The 13,654-nt window shown below is 37.2% G+C and overlaps 1 protein-coding gene across 1 annotated transcript in view; it reads right to left on the bottom strand.

Moving 5' to 3' along the window:
* USH2A (usherin) overlaps positions 1–13,654 on the bottom strand; it is a 388,839-nt gene that overhangs the window by 340,427 nt on the left and 34,758 nt on the right. The window contains exons 5-8 of the mRNA XM_051613556.1: positions 10,161–10,455; positions 8,714–8,898; positions 5,416–5,637; positions 4,082–4,175 (exon numbers count right to left, since the gene is read on the bottom strand). Of these exons, the coding sequence (XP_051469516.1) occupies positions 4,082–4,175; positions 5,416–5,637; positions 8,714–8,898; positions 10,161–10,455 (796 nt within the window). The remainder of the gene's footprint in view (positions 1–4,081; positions 4,176–5,415; positions 5,638–8,713; positions 8,899–10,160; positions 10,456–13,654) is intronic.

The following is a 13,654-nucleotide window of genomic DNA, read 5'->3' as shown; positions in this document are numbered from 1 at the left end:
ATAATGGCCATTTCACAATTCCATCAGCATGTCACCACTTGGGTAACAAATCACGAGGTATCCAAGACTGCAACTTTAAGCAATTCTTGTACACAAATTGTTTTAGAAGCCTGGATCTTTGAACTGTGAAATTACATCAGTTTTCCAGGGATAGATTCACGGTCAAACACATAACTTCCACAGACATGTCAAAAGTTATTTAAAACTTTCAGGCATTTAAGACTACTGGACTTCCTGCTTGTTGTTTTCTAGAAGTCCAGTCAATCATCTGCCAGTTTGATTTCCTTTCTTTCTATTCTGATAGAACGAGCTTCCTTACAGGCCTATCCTCTGGATACACAAATTATGGGACAGAGTTTACCAAAAAGTGCATTTTTTGCCAGCTTGCTTGCTTCTGTAAACTAGAAGTCTTTGTTATTGAGTGAGTGACCACTTATTATAGCTGATATTTACAGCTCCTCAGATACTACGTATCATTAATTCCAATATCTAACATGATGATACAGATTGACCTCTAACTTAGATTTAGATAGATTCTTCTGTAAAAACACAAAAGCCTTATTTATCCAATTCTTAGTAAACCAACAAAACCATATCCAGTTTTCAGACAGCAGATATTTAAGATCATTAATTGTACAGAGAACTCTTGAAGACCTGAATCGTTTACTGCATCCATTAATACTCTCTCAAGCATTTATCAGAGTTGCTTTATTTAAATTCTATTTTCTCCTTTCTTCATTAAAAGGGTAGTTAAACACTGCCCAGGGCTGGTAATAGGCTGCCCAGGGAGGTAACTGAATCTCCTTCCCTGGAGGTGTTTAAAAGACATATAGGTGTAGTGCTTAGGAACATGGTTTAAGCATTGGACTTGGTAGAGTTAGGTTACTGGTTGGTAGAGTCAGGTTATGGTTGGACTCAAAGGTGTCTTCCAGCCAGAACAATTCAGTGATTACAATTTCCACAACTATTCCTGTATACTTTGCCCTTACCTTTCTCTATTAAGTTTTGTATGACTGATTTAAAGAAGGCTCTGAGGTTATGAGGTAATGATGACCTTGCTTGATTGTCTTGTTTTCTATGTGACATCATGGAAATTTTTTTAACACGCTGTTACTCAAGACCATAAATTAGTCTTCACGTCTTAACATTACCATTTCTACTCTTAATGCCTCCATTTCCATTTATAAACAGCACAGCTATTTCCCAAAGCAGGACACAAGGCATTTACAGAACAAACTGTCAATGAAGGTGCTGAACACTTTTTTCACAAGATGAGAGACAAGCTCTGAGAGGATTTATTTACTATTCTTAATCTGACCCCTCGACATCTTCAAGTTATTCTTGAGCTTTTCCTTCTTCCAGTCATCTCAAATTTCATAGCAAAATATTTCTTCATCAAAACAGAACTCAGAAAATATATATATTTGCTGTATCAATTTTCATATCATGATGATTCAAATAACTAAACTATCTGTTTGTAATATCTATTAAACCTTCTTATACCCCCTCAGTTATGATGACTTACTGCTAAGCACAAGATAGAAGTTAAAGACAGTTTGCTGACAATGCAAATCTCTTCCCCAAAACATTTGCCCTCTCCCCACCAAAGTTTATATTACTAAAGGTCCTTCATCAAATGCTTAATTGAATTCAAAATAATACTAATTTTAAAACAATAAATACGTAATTCATTGGGGTAGAAGCCTGATAAACATGGGCATAAGTATATAAGACAGTTTTACCAATGCCAATGATAGTCAAAAATCAGGATGGATTTTTGTTTTGCTTTTAAGTGTTTGCCTTACAAAAAATATCAAAACCTTGAAGCTGTTTGGATTTCATTTAAATCCTCATTGAAATTCAAAGTATTTAGAGATATATTTGCAAATATTAATTCTATCTTATTAGTACTTCTATTTTGTTTCCCATTTAGTACATACCGACATGGTCACTAAAGAATGAGGCAAATTATTAAACAACATCCTTATTGAATATGGTTAATTCATATAATGCATATATGCCAAATAAAAAATTACATTAACTGGAACAATCCATTAACAGTAACAGAAAATATCTGATAAGGCAGATATATCATTAGACAGAATTTGGCTAGTTTTCACAAATAGCATAAGTCTTGCAGGAGTGCTTGGTGAACTTCTAGGTCTTATTAAATATTTACAATTAATCCCTACAAAGTAACATTTCACAATGTGTGTTCTAATTAAAGGGACACTGTCAGTTTGAATATTTTTTTTCATTTGACCCATCTAAAAACTTCAGATTTCTGTTCAAATGTCTTTTGGATTCTACATCCTGTAACTACTGCTGGAAATACTAGAAAAAATTTAGATCTCCTATGAAATTTTACAAAGATCTTTCACATGATAGTAAATGCCATATCAAATGCTCTCATGTTAACACTTATTCCTGTGTTCTAGCAAGCACAGGCATTTTTGTTAAGGTTTTTTTTTAATGTGAGGTTAGTCTCCCCTTTGCTACTGCTGTTGCTATTCCATAACTCCTTCTTAATTTTCAGAAAGCCTATTTCCAAAAAGCATAAATGTAGCAAGTAATGCAGTATGTATTTGTGATGGAAATCTAATATTCAGTATGATTGTGGAATTCATTGCTTTGATATAACTCATTCTTGCTTAACCTCAACTTCTTTTTTTTTTCTTTTTTTTCTTTTTTTTTTGAGATAAATAATCTAGGGAGAGAATATTTTCTTTGAGCAAGTTTCCTTAATTCATACATCATGGTTTTGGTTTTGCGAAGACATATATGAAAAGCTTCCAAGAAAACTTGCAAACTGGCACCATTATTCTAAGCTCTCCTCTAGATATTTCTTCAGAAGACTGACTTTTACTAAACAACCTCATTTTGGTTCTCCTGTGGGCAAGAATTATAAAACTAGTAGGAAAATTATAATTGTGCAACTCTGTAAGTTTCAACTACGTTACACTTCACAAAATCCTTCTTTATTGAGAAATTGTGTTATTAAAAGCAGAGCAAAGCAATGAAAAGAATGTATTTTCTAGATTGTACCTAGATTTTTAGTATGGCTTTTTAATTAATTCAAAGAAATTTAACCTTAATATTTACTATCTGAAAATACAGAGCAGTAAAAAGTAATATTAAATTTGTTCTTTTATTAGAACAATCATGTTGCTACTACAGATCATTTTAAAGATAACCAAATGTTACATAAGACTTTAAAAAATGTGAGAAATTTACATTTACAGGCTGCCTTATGAAAATAAATCAGGTCAAAGCTCAATTTTCAGTGTTTTAAAAAGCCACCACTTAAATCAGTGGTTCAGATTTAAAAAAAATAAAAATAAAACCCCCAGGAAAATAACTTCCAAATATATATGTATGGGCATGTCTCAATATTTCCTAACCCATGCTCAATTACACATGAGACATTTAAACTCAAGTTCAACATGTTTTAGCTCATCTTAGACAGATTTTGTAAAACAACTGCATTAAAAGATCTCATTCTTAGCTGAAGTCAGAGACTGCAACCTACAGACGTCCAAAGTATCAGAGATAAATTTATGTTAGTGTTTTACCTTGGATTAGGCATGCAGTTTTGAAGCAAGTCTCCAAATTTTCTGCATTTCCTATGCTTTGGTTTGCATTATGGAGCTATCTTGGACCACTTGAACTGTTCCCTTTCAAATTAAACCAAATTGGAAGCTGAACTCCAGGGCTGTGCCTACTGCACTCAATTTACTGAATGGATCTGGAGTCCATAGGACAAGACTAAAATTACTGTAGAGTAAAAAGAAAATAAATTAAAAAAAAAACACATCTGCTGTGAACGTTGTGTCTCTGTTACCTTTTCACTCTACAGATCATTTGCTAGTTGCTACAGCAGGTAGAGCCATAATCTGTATTAGATGCTGACAGTCTAAATTCAGGTTTGCATCTGATGTTTGAGTTTTAAGTCCTGCTATGGAAAATTTCCCCATAAAACTTAGGACAACACTAACACACATGCATGCACACTTTCCCAGGACTAAAATCTCAATGTGGAGGCTCTTCTTGGATGATACAGTGAGACAAAGGAGAGACTAACATTATTTCCTTCAGTATAGCTTTCCTTGACACACAGGCACCTATATGGTTCCATAGGTGAATCACATTTATCAGCGTGGCCATGGCAATTACACCTGAAAGAACAATAGGTAGTGAAGAAAAAAATTAAAACACAGAAACATCTGTACAACAATATATAATATGATCAAAAAGATAATGTGTATTATCATAGTCTGTTTCTTTAAGAGCAAATAAACACCACCAAAGAAAATGTTAAGTGCCATAACCTACAAAAGACTACTTCAATCAATATATTTTAAAGTATCAGTTGCTTTCCAAGAAAATAAGTCTGCATGTAGTAAAGCTACTGTTACCTTATATAACACATAATGAAAAGCATATTTCAGAATGTAGCATTAATATGTAAAACTTTAATAAAATGGCAATTAATCAATAGTAAGCTTTACAGGGTGGCTATAGTTTTCCAAGGAATCTTCACAATATCAAGCATAGTCTTCTAGTTTAACCCATTCTGATCTCAGTTAAAATGTCTGTTTATTACTAAAATAAAATCTTTATAGAGAATTAGTTAACAGGCAATAACTATTCCACTCTACCTTAAGTGCTACTCTTCTAGTGTCACATAGTCACCAAGACTATAGCTGTTGTAGTAAAAGCATTACTGTAACACATCTAAATCAATAATCAAAACACTGTAAGTGTAGAAAATATTAAGGTAAATGTGACCTCAAATGGAGTGCTTTCTCTCAAAATTAGATCTCAAGTACCGAAATAACTTCAGGAAAAACACTTATTAACAAAAATCTGCACCATATGCATCTTGGAAACCATTTCATTGCCAAAATTGTGCATTATTTACAGGTCACAATTAGTCCTTCTACAAGACTTATCGTATGCAATAAAGTTGTCAGTCACAGATAATGTAACACTTTTACTGACAGCTGCCCAGTTTTAAATGGAAAACTACAGCTAAAACAAAGAACGAGCTATTCATTAAGATGTCTGGGAATCTATAACGAAACTTGGAAGTGCTACTGAAGTAAAGCACAAGCCATGATTTGAAATCACAAGCCTTTGCTTAGAGACATTGGTAATTCCAAGGAACGGACTGCTTTTGACAGATTTGTGTAATAAGTACAATTAATTTTAAAATAACATGTGAGCAAATGGTTTAAAAAACCAGTACATCAGTCATTTCAAAGTTGATGCACTGCTTCAGACCAAATTCCCTTCTCATTCCTAAATGTAAAAGCAGAAAAACTTAATTAAATTTTAGGCAGCTCATTCTACAATTTGCACAGCTATATTAGTTGAAGGCAGCAATGGGTGGAGAAAGAGTTCCATAACACCTACCTTCCACTGACTGTAACTTCATTAATTCCATAGTATCTATGCCTAAAATTTACCCACGACTCATTAGTATGATACTGGCCATGGAGATGTATCCTCACTTGTGTAGCTTTTACAAATTCTTGGAGAGATGGAGTATTATAAAAATCATTGTAACCAGGCCGGTGATTTGGTTCCGGAGTAAGAACACTAAAAGTTAGATTACCACGGGAATATGGTGTAAAGCTGTTTTAAATAGAAAGGAAGAAAAATTAAAATCAAAATACGACATTTTACAAATCCTATTGTCTAATATCCTTTTTATCAGAGAGGGTCTCCGCTTAACTGCACATAGTTTTTTTGTTGTTTCTGGGGAAAATTCGTATATCAGTGAATTGCCAGTCACCAGGATTCAAGCAGGGAAAAAGAGATGTCCTCTATATGTCTGCTCTTCCCCAGACCCTGGGTTTCCAAAGAAAACTAAAGCCTCTAAAAGGCAACTTGAAAATATGAATGAAGTGTGACTGATACAGTGTCATCTGCACTCAGTTTTCAAAAAAGTTTAAAATGGTATCTTCGCGAAACATGAACTATGCTTGAACTCCCTAAGGAAATACTTCAGATGACTAATATGATAATTAACATGCCCACATTGTTAATTACTTACCTGCTAAACAAACATAAAATCATACAGGAACAACTGTATTTTGAATTCCAGAGTCACTGTACTGTATAATCTCATTTGATGAGTGAGCAGAGCTAAAAACACACATGATCTGCCAGCAAGTGAAGTGCAAGAGAATTTAATGGATGCTGCAAGATTGAGAGTAAAACTGTATCTCTAAGCCCGAGAAGGGGAAAGACATTCCTGAAAATTCAGGCAAAGGCTGAATAAACACGTATATATTAACTACAGGTTTGCACAATTTGGTATGAATCAACTCATGTTGGTATATTTACTAGGCAGAGTTTAGCTATGAGTAGAACTTGCCTCTGCCAGAGGCAAGCATGCCTGCTTATTTGCACACCTACATGGGCTCATTAAAAATAGGTATCCCACGGTATCACCTAGCACCTGACATACAACATTCAAAAAATTTCTTGAATTCTCCTCACTTCAAAATATCTCTGAACTTTTGAAAGATGAGATTCATGGTTAGACTAGGTCTGCTGAGTCACACTCTTCTGTCTTCATAAAGGATCTTTGAATTTACTGTGCCCCTATCCAGACCAGTGCTTCACAAAAATCTCAGTGGAATATATCTGTATTTTTCTCTGGGGGATATTGTCCTCTCTTCCCCTCTGCACAAAGTTAGAGTATTTTTCTTCTGTGACATATAGAGCTGTAATGGAAATGTTAAGGCACATACAAAAGGCAGACGAATGACACCATCTTGGTATGGAAGCACCAAAAGAAGCAGCAGAAGGACTGTAAGGCTGATGGCACCTAGTATAACCAGGTCATCAAGATCTTAGGGCATCTACCTGCAGCTTCTCAGGAAACCAGGAAAATAAAGGAGGTCCTAAAACAACGGTCAGCCAATATTCAGATTAAGCAAAGATTCAAGCCTCTGATAGAGGGAAAAAGGACAGCAAGCAACACCTAACTTACAGAGGCGGTACAGGATGGAGAAACAAATACCGTAATCACTTTCATGTGAAACATGAAAGAGTTCATTCAGTACTAGCTTGTGGTCAGCAAACCAAGAACCTTCAAACTATGGTAAGGATTTCAAAGCAAAGGTCACTTGCCTTCCATGCCAAGGACTCATAGCTAGGCCACCAACATACAAGCACACTGGTGACTAAATCGTGGACAGAAAATTTGGATCTGTCTTGGCACTTACAAGTATGTGTGTATGAGAAAAAGAAACCAGTTCTGTTTTACAATAAAATCACCTTCCTTTCCTACAAAGGTCTCAGCAAGAAGCTCTGCTACACTGCTGACACAACACTGGAGCATTGTTCGAACAGTGACTTCTCTTAGAGTACACAGAATGTTCACCATTACAGGATATATTTCTTAACATTTAAATAAGCTTTCTGTACATCAGCTGTACCCAAAATCATTAATTCATATTGAGTCCTCGCTCCATTTATGCCGTAACTTAAGAGGAGAAACAGTGCTATTTCCAAAACATCTATGGAAACAATTCACACTGAACTCCTCAGTCATTTTTATAAAATATAAAACTACATATTTCTCGGCTGAGACGGGCATACCACCTCATTTGGGCTACTTACCAAAAAATGTTTGGCTTACTCAAGAAATTTCCTTCCTCCCCTATCCTCTGCTCCAAGGATCAGCAAAAAAGCTTAAATATCTTTGCTGAAAACTGGTGTAACTCAGATGACCTTCTGCTCCTCTCCTCAGAATACTGAACTCCCGGAGAACACACAGAGATGCTGACACTTGAAAAGTCTTAGGAAGGCAGCAAAAGTGAAACAACAAAAAAAGCAAATTGCCTACAGCACCTGGTACTGTATTTTCTGACCGACTTCCAGCCAAGTACTAAACAAGCCTAATACTGACTGGCATCTGAAATCAGGCAAGAGATTGTGCATTTGAATATATGTAGAGCTATAGATTCAAATATATATGTACATACATGCATGTCTGTGTGTAAAATTATAATATATATTAACTATATATATAGTTATGACATTTATGTTGTGTATATTATATATTTTTACATTTGCACATGCTAGCTGTCTCAAAAAGGCTTGCAACATGTTTCTAAAAGCTAATTATCCTTCTTCCCTGCCCCCTGGTTTTATTTTGATTCTTGCTTAGAAAGATTAGAAAGCTTCAAGATACAATTTTCAACTATTCTCTTACATGTTTTGCATGATTAGTAGCAAGACTGGATGATTGGCTTTTGCACTTAAGATTGGCCTCTTTTCTTAGCTTCAGAATGTGTTGCACTCTCAGAGATCAGAAGGAATATTTTTGCATCCACCAGTTAGTTTAAAACAATTTGTCATATCAGTACCTTACTCCACTCTTCACCTCAATGTTCTGTAATTCTACTGACAACAGCCCCCAAAACACAAGTATGTAAAATTTCAAAGTCTAGCTCAAAAGTAAGCGGAATCAATTATGTTACATTCCTCAATGTCTGAAATCTGATAAAACAACAGATGATCTTTTGACAATCTTCAATCAAAAGGTCAGTTTTGGGATCTTTCATATACTCAGCAGCCCATAATAAACGTGTATACCAAATTAAAAGATTCTGTCTCATTGGGACATAGAAATGGATTTTGTCAGCATGATACCTGTTTAAATAATCTGTAACATGCAGATAATACCCACTCATACCTAGGAAGCTGGAGACAGTTGACAGAGTCTGGTTTATCCAGAGATCCATTGTTATCCATTCCAAAAAAACTGCAATTTTTAGCAAAATACTGCCAGTCTTCCCACTTCAGATCATCTCTTTTTTTTCTTTCAATTCTTACTGCTTCAGGGTGTGGGCTATAGAACTGCAGTATAATATAGAATACCTACAAGAAGATAATAGATTTACAAACTGATATTAATGGCTAAGTTGTAAAATAATGAGAATATAAACATTTTTTTTCAATGCAACCATATAGTCTGCTTTACCACTCACAGACAGAAACAGAACCAATATTTCAGCCCACATATTCCCAATTAAAAACAGGATAAACTTTTTTGGTTGAACAAGCTCTTTCATCTCTCAGACATTACTATGAAACTGAACTGAGCTCCACTACAAAGTCCAGGTCCATGATTTATTACAGTAATATTATTTTGGCAAAAATTAAGGACATAGCTTCAGTTTGTCAAATATTTGATGAGTTGTTTGTCTGGTAACGTGTAAATTTTTTTTTTTTTTTTTTTTTTTTTTAGGACTTCCCCTATTTTTAGCTTGGAACTTCATGCAATGCCCTGTATTGCTTTAAAGAGCACTTCCCTCAGCATACTGATTATGCAGAAGTGTGTCTGTGTCAAGTAAATCAAGTCAGAGAACTTCAGATACATTTGAATTTGTTTTTAACTAAAGGACTGATTATTATTCAGAGCCTGTCTTCATATTCTTTCCCTTCTCCCCATTAATGACAAAAAACCCAACACATTAAGCTAGGAAGAATACACAGAAATTTGGTAGAGCTCCTGTTGTGACTACAGCCCCACTTCTGCTATGTCCCTCCTTCCAAGACATTCCAACACCCTTTAACAGTGTAGTGAAGTGTGAAGTGCAATCCAGCCTCTTCAGGAAGCGTGTCTGTTTATCGTACTCTTCCTGCATATTCCTCAGGAGGCTAAACTACCACCTCCAGAACCCATACAAAACAGAAATCCCCTCTACTGTGTCAGTATGCCACAGACACACTAAATTCCATTTGACTCCAATCAGCTTCCTACCAGAATGCATAAAACAAGGAGCTCGAGTTTCAACAGAAATCAAAAGTGAAGTTGAAATTTTTTAAAAGTGGAGTTAAAAGGAAGCAAACAATTTCTAAATATTGATGTCTTCATACAAGATATCCACTTTGGTATATCTATTCTAGATTACTGCTTGTTACAAAAGCCAAGGCACAAAAGAGAATTACAAAAACCATAATGCATTGTGTTGCTTTTTGCATTGTTTCATGCTGATAAAGGAAGTTTTCTTCCTGGTCCCCTAAGGATAATGTCTTAAAACATAAGGTCTGGATTTCCTCAACATAGTAATAAAATGTCTATAAAAATATTTTCCTAATTTTGTTTTAATAAATAGCAAATGTAATCTTGTCATTACCTGATACTGTCCATTTTGCAAATCTATTGTGATGGAAACACCACGATCCAGACCTGCAGTATTAGTAAACACAGATGAAATCCAGGTGGTCCCAATGTCATCATCATTGATGTAATACAGAGGATGGGCTTCTGCATCCAGCCTCAGCACTCTGTCGTTAGTGGTATCACCTGCACCATTAGGGATGCAGTACCTCTGAATCAACGGGTGTACCCGGGGATGACTTCCAGGACAGCGGCACTCTGATTGGGTATGCAGATGAGGAAATTTTCCAGAGAATACTTCCAAAATGTCTCTGTCACAGCATAGAAAAAAGTCATTACATACATGATAAAAAAGGACAAGTGCCACTTTGTGCCTTTAGGCTCATAGATCAAGCAAAATTCAGCTTAGGTTATAGAAAAAGCCCTGAAGGCCTGGCCTCATCTCACAGAAATGGGGCAATCCAGCCCCAGGAATCAGGCTACACAGGTTCACTTCTGTAATCAGTGGTAAGAAGCAGGTACCTTCAAAAAAGTATCTGTGAAGAAGCACTCTGGATTTGCAGTCAGGACTCCACAGACATATAAGGAGCCAAAGAAAATGAGCTCCCTGTTGGAGTGTCTAAAGCTAGGTAGGATGAATCCAACGCTAGATGCAACGCAAAAAGCTCTTAACAATTTACAACTGCATCATATCTGGCTCCAATCATTGATCTGGACTCCTCTTAAGCATATCATAGCATTGGCATATTGCCTGTAACCACAGATGAGTTGAATGGTTCCATTCAAATCCTCCAAAAAGACAAGCTCGCAACATCACATTGCACCTTAGAAAACCTGGATGGAAATATTTTCACTTTCAACTAACTTTAATACAAATGCCCACTTTTTCAGTTGCGTCATTCTGGTTGCTTCCTACAGCCCAGGTCAAAGCCATTAAGTCACTTCAATTTCCTCTGACATCAGCAATTGAAATAGATACATAGATAGCTAGGTAGGTAGACAAGCAGACAGTTACACAAACAATGGGCAGTTATCTAAACCTCTATCTGCTCATCTCCGGTGTAACAGAAGGATTTTGTGAGCCTAGAAGAGGCTGAGTATTTAAATTTAAAAACTGTTATTTTATCAATAAGGACACAATTTTTGTATACTTGTTAAGCAAATAAATACTTGCTAGTATTTATGACAAATTCCACTGAACCAAAGTTACAGGATGTTTTAGCTAGCCACAGACTCAAATTAATTACGCAGGTAAGACTTTCATGTGTTATCCCAGACAGACATTTTGCACCAAGTTATTTGTGGATATAAAACAACATCTACAAAGACATCATTAAGTCACACTACTTTGTAAAATACCTTAACTTTCAGTTTTTAAACTTTATTCATTTCACTGACTTAAATTGGAGTTCAAAGGATTTGACAAGCATTGCTCTGAAAAATATAACCAACATGGTTTTCATGTAACTCGGAATTCAGATTCATATTAACAGCAGCTCAGTTTATCATGTCCTGCAGACAGCTGAGCTCCAAGGAAACTGCTCTACATCTTATTGAAAGACTATCATTAAGATCATTAGATGTGGTCTATCTTGATTTCAGTAAAGCATTTGACACCGTCTCCCACAGCATCCTTGTAGATAAGTTGATCAAGTACGGGTTTGATGATCAGGCAGTGAGGTGGATCAAGAACTGGTTGAAAGGAAGAAGTCAGAGAGTTGTAGTCAATGGGGCAGAATCTAGTTGGAGGCCTGTGACTAGTGGAGTCCCTCAGGGGTCGGTACTTGGACCGGTGTTGTTCAATATCTTCATCAACGACCTGGATGAGGGCACAGAATGTACCCTCAGCAAGTTTGCTGATGACACCAAGCTGGGAGGAGTGGCTGACACACCAGAAGGCTGTGCTGCCATTCAGAGAGACTTAGACAGGCTGGAGACTTGGGCGGGGAAAAACCTGATGAAGTTTAACAAGAGCAAGTGTAGAGTTTTGCATTTGGGGAAGAAAAACGCCATGCACCAGTACAGGTTGGGGGCTGACCTGCTGGAGAGCAGTGTAGGTGAAAGGGACCTGGGGGTCATGGTAGACAGGAGGATGACCATGAGCCAGCAGTGTGCCCTTGTGGCTAAGAAGGCCAATGGCATCCTGGGGTGTATTAGAAAGGGTGTGGTTAGTAGGTCAAGACAGGTTCTCCTCCCCCTCTATTCTGCATTGGTGAGGCCACATCTGGAATATTGTGTCCAGTTCTGGGCCCCTCAGTTCAAGAAGGACAGGGAAGTGCTTGAAAGAGTCCAGCGCAGAGCCACAAGGATGATTAAGGGAGTGGAACATCTCCCTTATGAGGAAAGGCTGAGGGAGCTGGGTCTCTTTAGTTTGGAGAAAAGGAGACTGAGGGGGGACCTCATCAATGTTTACAAATATGTAAAGGGTGAGTGTCAAGACGATGGAGTTAAGCTTTTTTCAGTGAAGACCAGTGATAGGACAAGGGGTAATGGATACAAGTTGGAGCATAGGAGGTTTAAGATGAATATCAGGAAAAATTTTTTTACTGTAAGAGTGACAGAGCACTGGAACAGGCTGCCCAGAGAGGTTGTGGAGTCTCCTTCGCTGGAGACATTCAAAACCCGCCTGGATGCCTTCCTGTGTGATGTACTCTAGGTGACCCTGCTCTGGCAGGGGGGGTTGGACTAGATGATCTTTCGAGGTCCTTTCCAACCCCTAGGATTCTATGATTCTATGATTCTATGATTCTATGATAAGAAGCCTTAAGGTCTGCAGTTACGAGTGTCATTGTGTGTAGCCAACCCAGGAGCACTGTGCAAACAAAATCGGACCTGACTACTTCTGGCCAGCTTGAATTGACTAGATTAATCCAGCATGAGCTAGATAAAGGTAACATTTCTTTGTCATGCACTAGGAAGAGAGGCTGGATGGCAACAGAAATTGCAGTGGCAACCTATTTTGGCCTCAGGGATGGAAGTCAAAGCAATTGCTCAGGGCTATGTGGGCTGAGCAAGGGAAGTCACTGGTGCTTATGGTGACAATCCAACATAGAGAGCAATGAACAGTTAGACAATAGCACCTTGGGGTATCGATGTGTGCATGGGGTGAGGGGAGCATCAAGAATACTGAACATGGATGTCCGATACCATGAGGAAGCTGAAACCAGAGGAAATTAACTGCTAAGCACTGGAGCCAAGATGCGAGACACAAAGCCAGTGTGCTGACCAGCTGAACTGCCTGTCCTCTTCACTCAGATCACTAGAGGTCTAAACTGGACTGTTCCCATATCCTCCCCCCCTAACCCCACAGCTTACATGGAGCTCTGGGAAAGCTTGGCAAGTCTCAGCCAGCAGCACTCAGCTTATCAGCACACACTATTATGTCAGAATTATGATGAGTTGATGACACCTTTACAATTTATAAGCATTGAAATCTAGTCACTGGATTTACTTTCTGCAAGAATAGTTACTAAGTCAGGTTGTAACAGGGACAACAATAATAAGGAAAGT

This window comes from Apus apus, chromosome 3 (genome assembly GCF_020740795.1).
Source record: "Apus apus isolate bApuApu2 chromosome 3, bApuApu2.pri.cur, whole genome shotgun sequence".
NCBI classification, from domain to species: domain Eukaryota; kingdom Metazoa; phylum Chordata; class Aves; order Apodiformes; family Apodidae; genus Apus; species Apus apus.
This window is presented reverse-complemented; position numbering and strand designations above follow the sequence as displayed.